Source organism: Pygocentrus nattereri, chromosome 23 (genome assembly GCF_015220715.1).
Source record: "Pygocentrus nattereri isolate fPygNat1 chromosome 23, fPygNat1.pri, whole genome shotgun sequence".
NCBI lineage: Eukaryota > Metazoa > Chordata > Actinopteri > Characiformes > Serrasalmidae > Pygocentrus > Pygocentrus nattereri.
Window position 1 is genome coordinate 27,846,739 of NC_051233.1, and position 20,805 is coordinate 27,867,543.

At 42.3% G+C, this 20,805-nt stretch overlaps 1 protein-coding gene across 1 annotated transcript in view; it reads right to left on the reverse strand.

Moving 5' to 3' along the window:
- wdr44 (WD repeat domain 44) overlaps positions 1-18,990 on the reverse strand; it is a 29,413-nt gene extending 10,423 nt beyond the window's left edge. The window contains exons 1-11 of the mRNA XM_017683165.2: positions 18,486-18,990; positions 13,154-13,187; positions 11,632-11,709; positions 8,380-9,037; positions 6,814-6,947; positions 6,533-6,625; positions 6,284-6,420; positions 2,913-2,996; positions 2,424-2,682; positions 1,506-1,644; positions 786-850 (exon numbers count right to left, since the gene is read on the reverse strand). Of these exons, the coding sequence (XP_017538654.1) occupies positions 786-850; positions 1,506-1,644; positions 2,424-2,682; positions 2,913-2,996; positions 6,284-6,420; positions 6,533-6,625; positions 6,814-6,947; positions 8,380-9,037; positions 11,632-11,709; positions 13,154-13,187; positions 18,486-18,562 (1,758 nt within the window). The 5' untranslated portion in view covers positions 18,563-18,990. The remainder of the gene's footprint in view (positions 1-785; positions 851-1,505; positions 1,645-2,423; positions 2,683-2,912; positions 2,997-6,283; positions 6,421-6,532; positions 6,626-6,813; positions 6,948-8,379; positions 9,038-11,631; positions 11,710-13,153; positions 13,188-18,485) is intronic.
- Between the last annotated feature and the right edge of the window lie 1,815 nt (positions 18,991-20,805).

A 20,805-nucleotide genomic window follows, 5' to 3' on the forward strand; every position in this document is an offset into this window, starting at 1 on the left:
AGAGAAACTGACCTAGACCTTGTTAGAGTGGCGGTGATAGGAACCAGAGGTTGAATTGTCTTTTAACCAATGGCAATTTATTTACTATCCAAAACCACGAGTTAACCTACACGTGTCTTCTGAGGTTTTTTATGTAATACTGAAGCCTAAAATAGCGAAAAATAAGATTTCTTTAGAGACTATTTTGTCTCATCACACTCTACCTCTAGACCATTAATGGGTTTTAAAAATGCCTGTTTAGCCAAACGTCTCTCTCGTGTCTTAGAGAGGCAGCGTATTTATAATCATTTGAAGTAAGTACTTCCTGTGACTTTTAGAGGCATTTACCTCTTCAGACGTCTGGTTCCTATCACCACCATTGCAAACAATTCTTACACAGAACAGAGCATTTCACATCACCGCTGTAAACAGCTCTGCTGTTCTAGAAAATCTTGGGAATTCCCCTTGAAGTCGTGCACAATTCATACTAGGGGCTAAAACCCACAGATGCTTATTACGAAGATGGAGATTCAACTACACAGAAACTGGAACGCTTCGATTGTTTAACGATTACAATACTATTCAGTATGAATGTGGCCAAAAAATTCATAGGGCATTTTCAAAGGTATTTCTGCACTTTTATTTCTGCACTTAATTATTTTCCAATAAACCGTAACTGTCAGATTTATTTCACACAGATCTGTACAGATGCACTGATATGAAATCTTCATGTGCAGGGAAAACTGTCGTGCTGCATGTTTCTGAGATAAACTGGAGTCCAGTCTTACAGCAGTCAGAGAGCTTACCCCTCCTTCAGTGTCAGACTTGGAGGAACACAGACTCTCTTGAGAAGGAGACGGGGACACACGGCCTAAAGAAACAACACAACAGTCAGGTCTGACCAACACAGCAGTATATCACTACTAATCGTACACAAATGTTCACTACTAACAAATGCTGCCAGTATAAGTGTCATTTTTATTCAACACCAACAATCACAATTGTCTTGTTTATCTTGTAATAAACAAACAAACAGTTATAACAAGGAAAAAACTTAATATTTTAATGATTTTTGGAGGGATTGGGGTGTCAGTTTATGCTTTGGTGTCCAGGTCATAATATTGCAACCTTGATTATACGTTATAACTGAAAAACAATTATTAATAACGACAAGTGATTCTAAACATTTCGGTGGTAGTGCGGGCAGCATACACTTCACTATTAAAATGTATCTTTGAAACACATTTCAAGGATTTGAGCATAAACCTTTAGATCAAAATGACTTAAAAAAGATTATGAAAAACATTCAAAGCTTTGACCACGTAAACTATAATCAATGATGACTAGACGCAGTTAAAGGTGAAACTATTAAAAGACTTTGGCAACTACAGAAACTGCAGCTGTTCTGCTGAAACTGCTCTGATGTTTGATTATATCATTAACCCGCAGCTGCTGCAGAGGCTACTGGTATAGATTTGCTCCTCCATACATACATATGCAGTGTGGGTCTTTGTGTGTGTACTTGCCCTCTGTGTTGTATTTGATCCTCATGTTGTTAAAGTAGTCGTAGGCGTTTTTTAGGACCCAAATGCGAACCACGTTATCCTGACCGGCTGTAGCCAGCAGCCGCCCGCAGTGAGAGAATTTCATCGTCCACACCGCACCCTGAACATAAAACACATTCATGAACAGTTCAGCCAATAATTGAATTCACAGCTTCATCCTTAACCCAAATGTAATCAGTCAGCCAAGACATGTTTGGTGTCTGAAGTTTGCTTCTTTAGTGTTGCACTAGGGCTATGAGGCTAGTGTAGTTAATTAGCATTGTGCAAGCTGCATGCCTATTGCACTGAGTTGTTAAGTGCTTTCAAACAGACTTGCTTGGTTTCTGACACTGTATGACGTACTGTTATCTATAACTACTGAAGAAGAAAGGAATCGAGAGCGTACTGTTCTTAAAGGTCCCAAGTCCTACATTTTTCTAGTAATTTATTTTTTCTCCCTTGAAGTCCTTTTATGATGCTTGTGTGAGTTTTCTAGTGAAAAATAAAGACTTTTTTTTTTACTTTTAATTGAAACAGACTGTTTTGTTACTGTGCCTTTAAGACTGGTCTGACTAGCTAACTTGTCTGGGCCAAAACACATTAATAAACTACATATCACATGCCAGTAGAAGGGCGGGGCTAAGCGCTGCAGGCTGCGTCTGCGTATATGTAAATCACAAAAACAATTAATTTCAAATGGACTGTTTTTGCAACTTAATTATCACATATGAACAGCAGGGACAATCGAGTGAATGGAATGATACAGAACTCGTTTTCGTGCTAAATCAAACTCATGAGGAAAAATCAATTCCCTACTATTTGGGCCCTTTAACTGTCCAACATACATACCCTTTTTGGTACACACACACACACACACTCACCGGGTTCTCCTCCACTCACCATGTGTTCTCCGCTGAGGTCCTGCACCATTCTTATATGGTCGAAGTCGAACGGGCCTTTGAAGCTGTGGGCTGCTTTAAACTTCACAGGCCGTGTGTAAGGCATTCCCTCATCGTCGCTCGAGGACGGCTCGTCCTGATCTGTGTGGAACACTTCGTCCCTCACGCTCCTCACTTTATTCACTGCACGCTCCCCGTACTCCTCCAACAGGTGCTTCCCTCGCTTCACTGACTTCCCCAGAAACTTCTTCAGCTGAGTGCTAAGAGGAGAGAGACACACAGGGAAGGGCAGATAAGGGGAAGAAGGAATGGGTGGAGAGATGGATGGACAGAGGGTGGATGGGTGTAGAAAATAGAGTGGTCTGAAATCAGTTCGGATCTAATAAATGTTGTGATGTAATTGGTAGCCTCATGACGTTCGCAAAAAACAAAAACTGGAGGAAGAAAAAACCTAAACCCTGTTCTATAAACAGCAGTGCAGGTTTCTTACGTTCTCTGTTTGAGTTTCCCTCCATCCGTGTCACTCAGAGGAGCCTGACTCTTGTCATCGTCATCTGACTGAGCAGCATCGTTCCTGTGAAGAAGGGAGACGAGTCTGAATACGTTAAAAAGTGTCATCAGTGTCACTGATAGTATTATAGATAGAACTGGCTCTGTGACCGGAAGGTTGCCGGTTCGATCCCCAGTGCTGACAGTCCATGACTGAGGTGTCCTTGAGCAAGACACCTAACCCCCAATTGCTCTCCGGGCGCCGTGGATAGGGCTGCCCACCGCTCCGGGCAAGTGTGCCCACTGCCCCCTAGTGTGTGTGTATTCACTAGAGTGGACGTGGAATTTCCCCGTTTGTGGGATAAAAAAAAAAAAAGCATCACTTATTTGATGCTACGATTAGCCGACCAGCTCCACTGACCCGTTTTAACTTTAATCATGAGAGGAAAAACAGTTAAAATAATATTTGACCAGCAACTTCTACATGTCATCCAAATAAAGTAAAGCATCACCAACAAACGCTACGGCCGATAATACTGAATGAAAGCTAGCATGGGTCAACCAGCATAACGTATAGTGGAACAGAGCGGCTGACAGCCGCTAGCCCTCAGTCATTGTTAGCTACTTTTGGGAGAAGTATTCCTTTAAATCACTGCGGTATAAAATAAAAACTAGTGTCTAAGAGGAGTTTAAAAAGAGCTGTAACGGTGAAGAAGAGAAGATTAGCAGCATTTTCCCCCCGCCGGAGGGAGACAGCCGTGTGTCTGAGTTCCTTTCTGCTGTAAAATGAGGACAGATTGGAGTGTGGAGAATAGGATTACTGATACATTTCACTCTGGAGAGCCCCAGGGCCCAAAACCACATCTACACCACCACCACACAGGCCAGTCTTTCAGAGAAACGATATTAAGAGCTCCAAAAGGAAATCTTACATCAAACTTTTTGGGGCATTCAGGTTTCCAAAAAAATGTTTTGAGAATGAGAATTTTTGTCAGTTTGCAATAACAGTCATGTATTGTTACTGTTTATTTGCTGAATTTAACATATTGAAAAAATACCTAAAACTTGTGCAAATGTTCCGGCAGATTTTCCCCAATATGTCAAACTCAGCAAAACAGAAAAGAAATTGTGCCCTAACACTTGCAAAAAAATGCCAATTTTCATTTTGTTCCCTGTAGTTAACTTTTCACCTTCACTAAGCAAATCAGCAAAACATGTAATTTGACTGGGGGTGCCTACACATTTGCTGAATGCCTCAACTCCAATTTCTTGTTATTACTTTATACTACTGAAAATGCTGACCTTAATACTGTATGAACATTTTATATGATGAATGGACCAATATAAATGACCTAAAACTACCAGGAATAAAACGCAGCTTGTGAGATATGAAGTTTGCTTATGAGAGTACTAACATTAAAGCGGAACCAGGGCACTAAAATGAAAGAGTAACCAGGTTAAAAACGCAGAGCTTACAGGAGCTCAAGGAGTTTTCTTTTCTTTTTTGTTCGTGTGCAAGTTTTTATTCAAGTACTCCAAAAGCATTCTCTATTCCAGTTACAAACGCTTCTCGTCCAGGTAATCAGAAGCTGTAAAACGCTGATTACCTGATCTAGTCCTGTCAAAAACTGGAGCAGAACAAATAAGTGTCCCTGAGGAAAGGCCTGTAACCCTGCTGGAGTGAGTGATGCAGAATAAATGCTGTATTACAGGTCATGTGCACAGAAGAGTAATCATAATCAGTCAAAGGCAGCCCACCGCTAGGTCAGTGTCATCAAAAACATTAACAAATATCTAACTTTTAATTGATAGAGTGATAGAAAAATCTTATCAGGAAAGAAATATTCTTCTTAAATCTGTGTGTGCCATAATTGTTGGTGACTACCTTTGCAAAGACAACAGCTCTGAGTCTTCTCCTTTAATCCTTAATGAGACTGGAGAACACAAAGCAAAGCACCAGAGACCAGAACCACCTCAGATCCTTCAGATTCAGACTCTCCTCTTCAGCTCATCCCACAAGCCTTTTCTGTGTTTTAGGTCAGGAGACTGGGATGGCTGTGGCAAAACCTTCTGTGGTCAGTGAAACATTTTTGTGGTGATTTTGAGGTGTGCTTTGGATCACTGTCCTGCTGGACGGTTCAAGCCCTCCCTCTGGCAACCCCCCCAAACAACTTATTGTTATGTAGGTGGTGTTCAATTGTAGTTTGGGAGACGTTCTGATCTCAAGACCTAATTAACTTCCGCAATTTCACATCAGTGATCTTTGGAGATTCTTTGTCCACTTGAACCGTCCTCCTCACTGTGTGTCGGGTCAGTACAGGCATGTGTTTTCTTTCTGGCAGGCTGTTAACATCTCCTGCTGTTTTAACCTTCTTAATTATAGCCCTGATAATGGAAATGGGCATTCTCAACTGTTTAACTGTTTTCTTGTAGCCGCTTCCTGATTTGTGCAATTTTATGTTAAAACCTAACGCATGAATAGGAATTTACTTCAGTTACATTTCACTCCTAAGAAATCGTAACATGGCACTTCTTTTCCAATCATTATAACTTCAATAACAGTTAGTTTTTTGATAATATTTTGAATAAAAGGTCAAAATGGTTTTTACAGCTCATTTTGCTCATGATTACGAGGGGAGTCGAATGTTCAAGGAGGGCACTGTATATGCACTATATGGTTCAAAACAATTGTAGACCCATTACTGACACAGGAGTTAAAATGCACACAATTAAATATATAATATAATCTATAATCTCCATAGAAGAGAACTGACAATAGAACAGGTTGCTCTGTAGCAGCTGTAAATGAGCCTGTGGTCAACATGCCCTGTGAAGCTGTGAAGGAGAGGAACTGCATTCTCTGGAGTGATGGAGCTCCATCTAATAGTTTTGGGATGAGTTGGAGTGACCCAGAACTCATCACTCAACATCAGTACCTGACCTCACTAATGTTCTTAAGACGGAATGCAATCAAATCCTCACAGCAATGTCTTAATATCTAGTGTAAAGCTTTCCCAGAACAGTAGAGGCGGTTACTGCAGTAAAAGTGGTGAAACTCCATTTTAATACTCTTGACTTTGGAAGAACCACTGGTTAAGCAGGTGTCCACAAACTTTTGGCCATATAGTGCATCAGATTGTGCAGTTTCAGTGATGCTGTATAATTATGTCATATTGTGCAGTTTCTGTAGTATAGTGCAGTGATGATTTATATCATATTGTGTTAAAGTTTTATGGTATAGATAATTCAGTATATTATGTTGTGCAGTGCCTGCAGTATATTAAAGGTAATGCTGTATTTTCTGTATGTTCTCCTGGACTGCAGTCCATGTACAGTGTTACTGATTCAATACAGGTCATGTCATTCTCTTACGTGATGTACTCCTTGGTCCTTCTCATGATGTGCAGTGTTAGTGGGTTGATTCCAGTTGGAAGCTTCTCCTCTGCCTGGATCAGAGGGATTTCCTCACCAGTGTCCAGATTCTTAATCATTACACTCGCCAAGATCTCCTGCGTGGACACACAAACGGCAAATCACACTGTGCACCTCTGGCTTTCTTATAGACAGAACCATGATGTCGCACATTTGCACGCAGACATATACACAGACACACAACGATACCTCATCAGTGAGCTCTCTGCCCGAGTTAGAGCGTGGTCTCTGGGGTCCAGGAGTTTCACTTCCACTAGGGCTGGACGCTTGCTCATCATTTTCCTGTACACATACACACAAACACCTCATTTACACTTATTCTGGTCAGTTTTTTGTTCATCAAATCCAATAATATATTTGTTTCTGTGACAATTCTGAACTGAACAATCCCTCCTGAATCACAGCCTTAGAGTCTAGCGAAAGCAACATGCTGAAATTCTGTTCATGGATATTGCGTGGGAGCGTCTCACTTGTGCAGTTACTATTTTCTCCCCACTGGTGGCGCTGGCGAGGTCCAGAGAATGCTGCAGCTCTTTAGCAAGGGACCTCACAGTGGAGTTTGGACTGACCAATCCGCATGGCTCTTCCACTGGTTCTGTAGAGACTGAGCAATCACAGCACACATTGTTATTAATCAGTGAACAGCGCACATGTAAAATTAAACAAACATAACACAGTAAAATAAAATTCCACAATGGAACCCAATAGTTAACGCACCAGAATAGACCACAATAAGTAGTGCACAATCTGGTCCCTAGCAGACACTGAATACTCATAAGGCACTGTGCCCTTTGGTTTCATCACCCAGCTACCCAGACATGTCATGAAATGTAGTGGTTAGTGAACTGATGGGACGACGTTTTTACTACCATTTGACTGCTCTCCTATCTCAGAGTGACAAAGCCCTGTAATGCTAAAGCTCAGAGTCTTCAAGAGTTCTTTAGGAAAGACAACAGTTCTATATAGAAGCAATAACACTCAAAGAACCACAGACATGCTTAAATGGTTCTATGCATGGTGAAATCATTCTTCAGACTGAGGAAGAATGTGTTGTACATGGTTTTGAAAATGTTTATATATATAGCCCCAAAATGGAGTTTGACAACAAAGTTTGACATCTTAACAACAGCAGAACCCTTTTTGATGCAATATAGAGCCACTTTCAAAAGGTTCCATATACAGCACATATGTATAATAGTGATCTATACAGTGCTCTTGATTTTCTAATGCAGTGATTAGGGGACAATGTCTGTCCCCTGTATTAATGTTATCTATAGTGCTTTAATGTAGGGAACAGTGATTAGGGCCCATTCCTAATCCCTATATTAGTGTTCTAATACAGTGCTCCTGATTTTCCTAATGTATAGTGATTAGGGAATTCAGTATAGTGCGCCAGTGTAGAGAACTGCGATTAGAGGACCATTTCTTTTCCTAATAATAATGTTCTACATAGTGTTCCAAATCATGGAATAGTGATTAGGGAGCCTTTTCAATTCTTTATAACAGTGCTGTACACAGTTCTCCAAAGTAGGGAATAATGATTGGGGGCCATTTCTGTTCCCTATGATACTGTGCTATACAATGCACCAATATATATAGAACAGTGATTAAGGGGCCAACTCTGTTCCCTATAACAGTGTTATAATGTTTTTACACCACTTGCGAACGCCAGCAGCACTTTAGGCTCTCTGGATGTTTAATGGACCAATAAGAATAATGGAAAAATTGTAGGAATAAAATTTAGTTTTGTATATTAAAGTTACGGCCGCGAGAGGCTAAGGATATACCTTGTTATAACAACGATACAGTGCACAGGCAAGATTAACCTCCTACCTTTACATTTACATTCATGGCATTTGGCTGACGCTCTTATCCAGAGCGACTTACAATTTGATCATTTTACACAAGTAGGCGAAGGTGGTGTTAGGAGTCTTGCCCAAGGACTCTTATTGGTATAGTGCAGGGGGATTGAACCCTAGTCTACAGCGTAGAAGGCAGAGGTGTTAACCACTACACCACACCTAGTGCACACCTACCTTCTAGCCCCGTGGGCCGCATCACTTCCTGAGACTTTTTACTGGGTGGAGGCGCTGGCCGAGCTGGCGGTGGCGGCCTGGGGGGAGGGGCTCCACTGGGCGGAGGAGGCCTAGAAGGTGGAGTTTTCTTTGTGCTAGCAACAATATCTGGCTCCACTGTAAACTGCCTGGGAGGTTTAGAGGGGCCGGATGCGTCAGATTCTGCCGTTTTGTCTGTGAGGGGCACTTGTTCTAAGATGTCCGCAGTTTTGGCTGTATCTGTGCTTTCCGTAGCACAGGCCGCAGGGCTGAGAGCGGGTTGTGGTGGAGACGGCCCCAGAGCGCTCGTGATGTCTGGAGGAGGAGGAGGACCTCGATTCAGTTCCTGAGACGTCTGGGTTCCACCCGCCACATCTGGAGCCACTTCCTGCGCGTCCTGTGACCTCACGTCATGTGGTCTGACATCAGGCTGTTGTTGTTGCGGTTCTGCAACCGAGTCCGCAGGAGGAGCCTCAGATGGTACTGAAGGTTCCAGAACTTGAGCGTCTTCTAGAGCACTGTTGTCTGTTCCAGAACTCCTGTCCTCTACAGAAGGAGCGGAGCATCTCTCGTCTCCTCTCAGCAACTCCTCTTCCACTCCACTCTCCTTCTGACTCTCCTCTATAATACTGTCAATGATCTACAGAGAAAGAGGTACAGAAACAAAATGAGAGATTAACTGACAAAGCTCAAAATGCTGCTGTAATTAGTAATAATCTGTCCCAGGATGTAGGTCATACCACCCAGTCAGGCAAAGCTGGGGCAGTCATGGGCTGGAGGTTCCATCTGTTTGTTATTGTTTGTCTGTATATTGTCTCCTATACAGATATCCATAGTAATGAGCAGTATAGGCAAAAGGTTACATCACAATATAATTTTGATTTCTGTATATACAGTATAACCATATTTAAGGTATTTGAGTGCATTTTTTCCTCAAATAAAACCACTCCGGATACTTAAGTAAACCTATTTTTGCAGACTAGCAAGATGAGCCTCTTGGACTGTAGAACCAGGCCTGAGACTGTGGCATTGCCTGTGGAAGATGGCCAAGCGAGGGACTATAATGGTGCACACAGAAAGCCGACTAGCCTCCATGCTAATGCCTTTCCTTCCAGTCTTCTTCCCTTTCAACTCTTTATGTTGTGATTTCTGCTCCTTCTACAATAAACTAGACTTAAGTACCTCATGGTGTGACGCATTACACAGGAGGTGAGGGAATCAGCATGTTTTGTATATATGTTTTGGTACCAGGGTATAACAGTGATGACAAAAATCATACCTTAATAAGAAACGCAACCCATGTACCGGATGAATTACTATATTATCAATACCATAATACCAGTCGGTAATACAGCCTCACATCAACAAGTGAAATGACTAGACTGTACAGGCTTCCATTTCTACTATTACATTAGCATCAAAACAAAATTAAGGAAACTTCAGACACTAAACATGTCTTTGCTAACTGACCACATTTAGAGGTAACAGGGAACCGCAGTTGTGTAGGCCTTATGTAGGTTAAGCGGAGAACAGGGTGGATCTGTGTTATGACACGACATTAGTAATGTGAGTGAAGAGAAGGCCACACTGATGGTATGAGAGATCTCCACTATAGAAACAATAGGATCTTATGTTCCTGAGCTGTGCCTGAAGGGAGCTCAGAACACACAGACACTGATCGAACAAGTCTGGAACTCGGCCAGCACACAAATATACAAGCAAGAATAAGATGAGTAAAGGTGGGCTTCTCTTTCTTTTTTCCTTCCCTCACAGTCACAAGCATGCAGTTTGTTCGTTTTCATACAGTGGAGGAAATAATTATTTGATCCCTCGCTTTTGTATGTTTGCCCACTGACAAAGAAATGAACATCGAACAGAACATCCAGAAAATCACATATACACACACACACACATACATACACACACACACACACACACACACACACACACACACATATATATATATATATATATATATATATACACATACATATACATACATACATACATATACATATACATATATATATATATATATATATAAACATTGATTTGCATTTCATTGAATCAAATAAGTATTTGATCCCCTAGCAAAACAAGACTTAATACTTGCTGGCAAAACCCTTGTTAGCCAGCACAGAGGTCAGACGTTTCTTGTAGTTGATGACCAGGTTTGCATTATCAGGAGGGGTTTTGGTCCACTCCACTTTGGTCATCTCTAAATCCTTAAGGTTTCGAGGCTGTCGCTTGGCAACTCAAACCTTCAGCTCTCTCCACAGGCTTTCCATGGGATTAAGGTCCGGAGACTGGCTAGGCCACTCCACGACCTTAATGTGCTTCTTCTTGACGGTGGGAATGGTGTTCTTGGGGTCACAATCAGCATTTCTCTTCCTCCAAACATGGCGAGTTGAAGTGACGCCAAAGAGCTTGATTTTGGTCTCATCTGACCACAGCATCTTCTCCCAAGCAGTCTCTGAATCATTCAGGTGTTCACTGGCAGACTTCAGACGGGCCTGCACATGTGCCTTCTTGAGTAGGGGAACCTTGTGGGCACTGCAGGATTTTAATCCATTACAGTGTAGTGTGTTACCAATGGTTTTCTTGGTGACTGTGGTTCCAACTGCCTTGATCATTAACAAGCTCCTCCTGTGTAGTTGTAGGCTGATTTCTCACCTTTCTCATGATCATTGATACCCCACAAGGTGAGATCTTGCCCAGGCCGAGGTCGATTGATGGTCATTTTGTCTTTCTTCCATTTTCGAACAATTGCACCCACAGTTGTCTCCTTCTCACCCAGCTTCTTGCTTATGGTTTTGAATCCCATTCCAGCCTTGTGCAGGTCTACAATCTTGTCCCTGACATCCTTAGACAGCTCTTTGATCTTGCCCATGGTGGAGAGGTTGGAGTCTGATTGACTGATTGATTCTGTGGACAGGTGTCTTTCATACAGGTGACAAGTTGACACAGGTGTCTTTAATGTGGGTGACGAGTTGAAATTAGGAGTATCTAACCGGTCTGTGGGAGCCAAAACTCTTAATGGTTGGTAGGGGATCAAATACTTATTTCACTCATTGAAATGCAAATCAATTTATATATTTTCCATAATGTGATTTTCTGGATTTTCTTTTCGCTTTTATATTCAACAGGACTTTGAACACTTCCAGCTTTACATAGCCGTAACAGACAAACACATACACAGTGAAAGAGACAGAGAAGTTCGATAAACACACCAACCTGCAGAGAGTCATCTTGGCGAGGCTCTGGTGGCGCCAACCCAGCAGCTACTTCCTGCAGCAGGTTCTCATCCGAGGCCTACAGCCAATAAGTAGGCAGAGATAAATCAGGCCGAGCTAAAACACAATCTCACAGCTTAAAATGTATAGGGGGCAATATTTTGCATATGATGAAAAGTTCTGTTGCCCATATCCAGCACCATACCCAGTCTCAGCAGTGGGCGTGTTAGGTAAAACTAGCATACACTAATCTTTAATAAATACATGTTCTGACCAGATACCCAAATCAGGCATAATATTATGACCAGCTCCTCGTTTCTACTCTCACTGTCCACTTTATCAGCTCCACTTACTGTATAGCTGCACTTTGTAGTTCAGTTACAGACTGTAGTCCATCAGTTTCTCTGATACTTTGTTAGCCCCCTTTTACCCTGTTCTTCAGTGGTCAGGACCCCCATGGACCCTCACAGAGAAGGTACTATTTGGGTGGTGGATCATTCTCAGCACTGCAGTAGCACTGACGTGGTGGTGGTGTGTTAGCGTGTGTTGTGCTGGTCTGAGTGGATCAGACACAGCAGTGCTGCTGGAGTTTTTAAACACTGTGTCCACTCTATTAGACACTCCTACCTTGTCGGTCCACCTTGTAGACGTAAGGTCAGAGATGACAGCTCATCTCCTGCTGCATAGTTTGTGTCGTTCATCCTCTAGACCTCCATCAGTGGTCACGGGACGCTGTTGGCTGGATTTATTTGGTTGGTGGACTGTTCTCAGTCCAGCAGTGACACTAAAGTGTTTAAAAACTCCAGCAGCACTGCTGTGTCTGATCCACTCAGCGTTACTGCAGTGCTGAGAATGATCCACCATCCAAATAGTACCTGCTCTGTGAGGGTCCATGGGGGTCCTGACCACTGAAGAACAGGGTAAAAGGGGGGCTAACAAAGTATCAGAGAAACAGATGGACTACAGTCTGTAACTGTAGAACTACAAAGTGCAGCTATACAGTAAGTGGAGCTGATAAAATGGACAATGTGGTCATGATGTTATGCCTGATTGGAGTATTCATCAACAGATACTGATACTCTTTGCTAGAACTCTCACAGGTTTTAGAATGTGCTTGAGGAGAAATGAAATGAAATGAAATCTTCCACCACAACACAACCACATCAACAAAACACTAAACAAGAAGCTGCTTATCTCTGTACAGCTCTAAAATCCTCACATGGCGACTCCAGAATCTGAACCTTGCTGTTCCTGGTTTACAGCGGTCCAAGGACCCGAAGTAATTATTAACTTAAAGTAGCACGTGGGCAGCACCTTTTGTCTGTGCTGCTGACTCAGCCCTCACAACAACAGGCCTCTACAAAAAGCATATCCTTTAATCCCAGCACTGTTCCACATCTGTGGTGATTATTCTGCCATTACTGACGTACTACACATCCCAAAGTAAACACATTTCAGGAAATGGTTAAAACTGAAAACTCCATCTACTGAGATCAGATCAGTTCAGGTCAAGTTATTCTCACCTGAGGCTGGGGAAGAACAAACTTTGCAGGCGACCTGGAGAGACACAAATCAGAGGAGGAAAAAGAGAACACGTCATTAAGTCTAGGTTACAGCACACATTACTCAGACAACCTTAAAGACCTTCCTTCTCAGACATGCCAGGAGATGAGGATGCAAAATCTGACCTTATAACAAGTTGATGGTCAGTATTACCCCATCATTAAATACGCAAACCCAGTCAAACTCACGCGCCCCCAGCTTGGCTGAGATAAAGACATCAGGATGTAATTGGAAGGCTGTGATCAAATGTTTGCTTCCATTTGTCGAAATATTACGAGGCATGTTCTCGTGATTTGGCCAAAGTAAAATTCTCAAATGGAAACATGCACAGAATTCAGATCCCAGGTCACTCAAAGGTCCACTTGGCACGGCAGAGGCGCAGCGCCTGGCAGCCTTCTACTGGAAGAGCAGCGCCTAGCTCTAGTCTTCTAGTGTCTCTCTTCAATCAGTGAGCTTTAATCACAGAAGCAAAGACATTCAGCAAACTAAAATATTACTCTGGGGGTGCTTTTATTGATATAGGGTGTTGAACCCTGAACAGGTGATGGTAAAAGACATGAAATTCAAATGTGATGCTTTATCTTTATCATTTTCTTACAAGAAACTAACGAGAGCTCCTCCTACTGGATGTCTCCAGAAACTTCACAGAGATGTTTAATAGTCAAAAGCAAATCTATCTATATCTATATATAGTTTTCTTACAGACTTTGCAGTGTGAACCGTTAGCATTTGGTGTTTGTTCAAGAACTATTAACACTATTCTTATGCATATCTATATACACTCACCTGCCACTTTATTAGGTAAAAGGTTATTAGCAAAAGGTTGGACCCCCTTTTGCCTTCAAACTGCCTTAATTCTTCATGACATACTTTCAACAAGGTGTTGGAAACGTTCCTCAGAGATTCTGGTTGGTTATTTGAGTTTCTATCATCTGGAGCCAGTCTGCCCATTCTCCTCTGACCTCTCACATCAACAAGGCGTTTTCGTCCACACAACTGACCGCTCACTGGATATTTCCTCTTTTTCGGACCGTTCTCTGTAAACCCTAGAGATGGTTGTGTGTGAAAATCCCAGCAGATCAGCAGTTTCTGAAATACTCAGACCAGCCCGTCTGGTACCAACAACCACGCCACGTTCAAAGTCCCTTAAATCCCCTTTCTTCTCTGTTCTGATGCTCGGTCAGCACTTCAGCAAGTTGTCTTGACCACCTCTACAGGCCTAAATGCAGTGAGTTGCAGCCGTGTGATTGGCTGATTAGCTATGTGTGCTAACAAGCAACTGTACCTAATAAAGTGGCCGGTGAGTGTAAATACATGCAAATTATCCTTTGGTCCAGCAAAAACCGCAAAGCATTCAGTGGCACTTGAATTCTCCTGATGTAACTTCACAGACTATAAATGAACTACTAATCACTCACAGCTGTACTTCTTGTGTGATAAATGTGCAGAAGATGCAAAACTCAGTTTGTTTACATGTATAGTGATAACTCTGCTCTACTTGGCCCAAAATAAGATTATTATTATTTTTTTTTATATTATTATAAGCACTAAAAAACATACAGCTTCCTCTGGTAAATGATGCTTTCCAATGAATCCTTCCATCTACGTGGTTAATTAACACGTCTAAAAGTTATTTGAGCTAAAGAGGTTTGTGTTTACTGAGCTGATCCAGAGCCAAACACTCTTTGTTATCTCTACATGTGACAAAGCAGCCAGCTAGTGTGACAGGAAACAGTGCAGCAGTAAGGAAGGCTGCCTCAGTCCTCAGAACAACACTGCCTTCAGTAAGGCCATTGCTGGTTACTGTTACAGCTAATAACGCTTCATTACATGAATCACAACAATATCAATAAACAGAACAGCCTGATGTGAAAGGGTAGCACTCAAAAGAAATATCAGACGCTGAAAACGAACGGGCGACGGGTGAATCAGTCGAAACTGATGATCAGTACCAGCAAAAACATCTCCAATAACTTTTTAGGAGGGAGGTTTGAGGAATTCAAGCTATATATGACAGCAATGTACGTGATATAAGCGGAAAAATCATCACCATGGAGGGGACAGAAAACGGTGGTGGGGGGGCGGTTGGGGATGTTAAGGGGGTCCTTTGGGGCACCCTGGCTCTTCCTTACTTCTGCACAGCAAGGCTATATTGCCTACTTATTATTGATGTAACAGATTATTGTATGTTGTATACAGGATGTTCAATGTGTGTGTGTAGTTGAGGGTTCGGTGTCTTGCTCAAGGACACCTCAGCTACGTACTGTTGGCTCTGGGGATTGAACCAGCGATCTTCCGGTCACAGGGCTGGTTCCCACATCTCCAACCCATAAACATAATGCCATATGCTCACAATTTACTGCTGAAAGCCAAAAAATCTTAGACGCTCTTTGTATCATTTTATAAAAGTAATGTTTACAGAGCAGATCATCTGTTTATAGTTTATAGCCCAGATTTGTGAGAAAATGGGACTTTCAGTAGGAAAAAAACTTCAGAAGCTTCAGCTTCTTTTATTATAAGGGTTTAAAATGACATCACCATCTATTTGACTGGAAAGAAGACAGTTGTAGCCTCATACGATGCCCAGCTTCTGAATGTAGCTTATGAAATATGAAAGTTATGAAGAACATGATGAAGTGCGTCTTGGAAGTCATATTACTAATTTAAATCGACTCTGATTATTTAATATATTCAACACACATTACTTTAGAATTAAAATCTTACAGCAAAAAATACAAAAACAGCACAATTAACAACATTAACGCTTCCCTTTAGACTGGACGTCTGGATTTTACAGCTTTAGGTTTATACGGTCTAATGTCTGAGCCTTTCTGTGCTTCATTACATCACAACAACAAACACATCCCTTAAAAAACACTACAGCTTATTAAAAAACAACAAAGGCTAAAGAGGCTAAATACTTCAGAACATTTACCCACAATACCACACCACTTCACACCTCTAAACACACCTGTGGTGGTTGGTGTAGTGTAGTGGGTAACACCTCTGCCTTGCAGACTGTGGTTCAATCCCCTGCTCAGACAAGCCCCCAACACTATACCAATAAGGGTCCTTGGGCAAGACTCCAAACTCCACCTTCGCCTTCCTGTGTAAACTGATCAAATTGTTAGTCGCTCTGGATAAGAGCGTCAGCCAAATGCCATGAATGAGGTCAAGCAGCACTTGCTTATTGCAGGCCACCTCCATAGATAAACATAGGCCCTTTGACCCCAAGCACACTGTGAAAACAAAACTCTGTTTAGAGGTCAACCTTCAAAGCCAGAAGAAGAAACTCTGCAGAAAGCCAGCCTCAGTCTCAGTTCACTTGAAAGAGAATGTAAAAAAAAAATGTATAACTACATTATTTACATGTAATTACTGCAATTTCCCCCTGGGATCAATAAAGGAATCTGAATCTGAATAAACCAACCATTCAAAGTGGTTTGATGGGAAAAGCTCGAAGTCAGAATTGTTTACATTGATGGTGACAGGAACCCCTAAAAGCTCCCTCATCAAAATATTACACGAAATGGTACCGAACACGTCGCCTGATGCCCGAGACGCTGTTTCCTGAAAGTTTTGAGAAGCGTTTGAGTAAAATGTATTTTTTAAACATGTTCTTGACGAACAGATACACACAGGGCAAAATAGCAGCCAAAAAAATGGTATTACCTCCGTTTTCAAACCATTTGCACAGCTGGTTTGGGACAGTAAACGAAATGACCAGCAAAGCCTGCTGTCAAATAATGATTTGCACCGCTAGTGACTCAGACATGCCCAGAGTGACCAGGCCTTTTAATCTGATAATAGCTCACATGCGTATGACTCAAGCACTACTTGGCCCGTCAAGACGTCACTGCAATCCTTCAGCAATGTCAGAGCGAGACGCGCAACTCCAGGCCTTCGTGTCAAAACACGGATAAGAATTTTTTGGAAAAGAACAGCAAGTCCTACACGAGCCGTCATGCCCACAAAAGACAACTTATTCCAAAACCACATCTTTCTTGGGCTTTCGTTTTATTGAATAAACAAATAAAATAAATCTGACAAACATATGTGATTAAAACAGCTCTTAACTTGGCGCTGGGGATGTACACTGATGCGAATATTATATCGTTATCAGCAGATTTATTTATTTTTTAAATGTATTGGCACCTGGGTTGAGGCTGGGATATCAAACCGATATGCAAATATGCATTTTCTGTATTCTGTGTGGGAAAGCACAACATCTGCGCCACAACATCTGCAATTTATTCATTTCACCGCATTTGAAACTCTTTACAAATTAAAAAAAAAAAAAAAACATCTGATAAAAGATCCTGCCCACCATGTTCACGTATGGACATCACCATCGGCATCAATCACAGTGCATCCCTATTTGGTGTGTTAACATCCAACTTTTGGAGAAGAACATTAAACTTGCAAGCCTTGACCACAGATTATGACTGTGTGGTATGTGTACCGTCACCCACAGCCCCAAGCACAGGGATTTCAGACTGACAGGCCTGATATGAGAGACAATAATCAGACAGGAGCCACATCTGGATTAAAAATCTAGACATAATAAAACAGCGTATCAAAACAACTGCGTCACTGATACGCCCCTCTGTCTTTCCCAAAGGCCTCTCACACAGATGCCCAAACGTTTTATCTTGGGGCGGGGGGGCAAAGTGAGACATCTGTGGTGGACCGAGGGCCATATAACACATCGATAAACGAATCATGAAGGTAGGCGGCTATTCTATAAGACTGCACTACATTTTGGGACAGAAGTACAAGTTTATAGTTTATAGCTTATAATTCAACTGGCTGCATGAACATTGTCTCTTCTCTCACTGGGTGAAGGGCTGGGGCTGGGATAACGTCCTGACTGGGTCTAATCAAACGTCCTCATGGGCCAGTTTTGACACTCTTGGTCCAGAACGGTCTTTGATGTAAACAGATAAAAACTACATTTCTTGATCCATCCAATCAGAGCCAAGCTCGCAGGGGCGGGGCTGATGGCATAAACACACCTAGCCCAAAGGAGTAGCTACGTTTTTTTTCTGAAATGGCTCATAAATTCTAGGAGATCCAGTTAACTGCGTACGTTTGAGAACAAATGAATCAGTGGACATGAACATTTAACAGATCGAGCCGAATCTCGACCTGAGAAACTGAGAATCATATCAAACCTTAACGCCTCTGTATCGTCACACCCCTAATCGGGCAGTTACAGCCTAACGGACAGACGACTAAGGTCGACCTCTCTGATCAAAGTGATTCTGGGTGTTTCTGAATGAAAGTACTTACACATGAGGCGAGGGGGTGAAGTTCACATCTTCTGGGGCATCAAAAAACTCCTCTGTGTCGCTCGTATCCGACGCCATTTAGAGCTGGTCTGGCCAGGCGGCTACATGCAAAGAGCTACACTGGAAAGGTGGAGTCCCCGCTCAGTTCAGCGACCGAGAAGAAGGTTAACTATAAAGGGATTTCTTCCCGAAAGACAGCGGCCGCTGTGACAGACGGCAAGTTGGGGCTCGCCCTCCGTTTTCTGTGGCAGCTAGCTGACGTTAGCCGAAAGCTAACGGCAAACAGCAGCAGGAGAGCAGCTGGACTCGCGCACAACCCCGCCGAATTCCCTAACGGCTAGTTTCTAAAGCTTTATCAGCCTCCGAGGGTACACGTCCGCGGCAAAAACAGCGGCTGTCAGTCCCCTTAGCGGCACACTGTCAGGGTTTGTGGCCCAAAAACACGGAGCACAAACCAGCAGGAGAAGGAAGAGGAGCGTCAACTGATTTTTCTCTCACGACCGCCGAAGTCTCGCCCCGAACTCTCGCGAGAGTCTAAGCTGCCTTACGGAACACGGCTTTTGACAGCTGATCTGGAATCAGCCGTGAGCTCTTCGGTGGCTTTAAACCGGTTGGCTGAACTTGTGAGATGGATGGATGGATGGATGGATGGATGGATGGATGGATAGATAGACAGACATGCAGACAGACAGGCAGACAGACAGACAGACAGACAGACAGACAGGCAGGCAGACAGACAGACAGACTCATGGTTCTAAACAGAATCATTCCCTTTACTAAAGAAACCTTGAAGAACCATCTTTTTTAGAGTGCTGTACACAGTAAAAGTACCTAAAAGTGCTTAAAAGCATTGCTAATGTTGCTAAACAAACTCTGCACTCCACCGTCTCTGCAGTCCGTCTATGGAAACTATTGAGCCAACAGCTGTTACGCCCCACCCTCTCATGATGAAATTAAACAGAATAGTTCAGCCTGGACTGCCTTCTGAGGAATGACGCACAATACAGGGTGACACAAGGTGAGCAATTAGAACAAATCTCCTGATATATATATATATATATATATATATATATATATATACACACACCCTAATTCCAATGAAGTTGGGACGTTGTGTAAAACATAAATAAAAACAGAATACGATGATTTGCAAATCCTTTTCAACCTCTATTCAATTGAATACACTACAAAGACAAGATATTTAATGTTCGAACGGATAAACTTTACTGTTTTTCGCAAATATTCACTCATTTTGAATTTGATGCCTGCAACACGTTCCAAAGAAGTTGGAATAGGGGCAACAAAAGACTGGGAAAGTTGAGGAATGCTTCTCTGGGCCCGAGCTCATCTGAGATGGACTGACGCAGAGTGGAAAAGTGTCCTGTGGTCTGACGCGTCCACATTTCAAACTGTTTTTGGAAATCATGGACGTCGTGTCCTCCGGGCCAAAGAGGAAAAGGACTGTCTGGATGGTTATCAGCTCAAAGTTCAAAAGCCAGCATCTCTGATGGTGTGGGGGTGTGTTAGTGCCCATGGCATGGGTAACCTGCACATCTGTGAAGGCACCATTAATGCTGAAAGGTACATACAGGTTTTGGAGCAACATCTGCTGCCATCCAAGCAACGTCTTTTTCAGGGACGCCCTGCTTATTTCAGCAAGACAACGCCAAGCCACATTCTGCACGTGTTACAACAGCGTGGCTTCGTAGTAAAAGAGTGTGGGTACTAGACTGGCCTGCCTGCAGTCCAGACCTGTCTCCCATTGAAAATGTGTGGCGAATTATGAAGCGCAAAATACGACAACGGAGACCCCGGACTGTTGAGCAACTGAAGTTGTGCATCAAGCAAGAATGGGAAAGAATTCCACCTACAAAGCTTCAACAATTAGTGTCCTCAGTTCCCAAACGCTTATTGAGTGTTGTTAAAAGGAAAGGTGATGTAACACAGTGGTAAACACGCCCCTGTCCCAACTTCTGTGGAACGTGTTGCAGGCATCAAATTCAAAATTAGTGAATATTTGCAAAAAACAATAAAGTTTATCAATTTGAACATTAAATATCTTGTCTGGATTTGCAAATCATAGTATTCTGTTTTTATTTATGTTTTACACAATGTCCCAACTTCATTGGAATTGGGGTTTTACACACATATATATATATATACATACATGTGTATATAATGTTATAAGTGGACCTCACTGGAAAAAATTAAATAGACATAATTATTATATTTAAGTCTTATTTATGTCCATTTAAATACTAATAGTAACTCATAGACCTGCTGTGGAACTTCTCAGTACATCCTCACAGTAATGTAATATT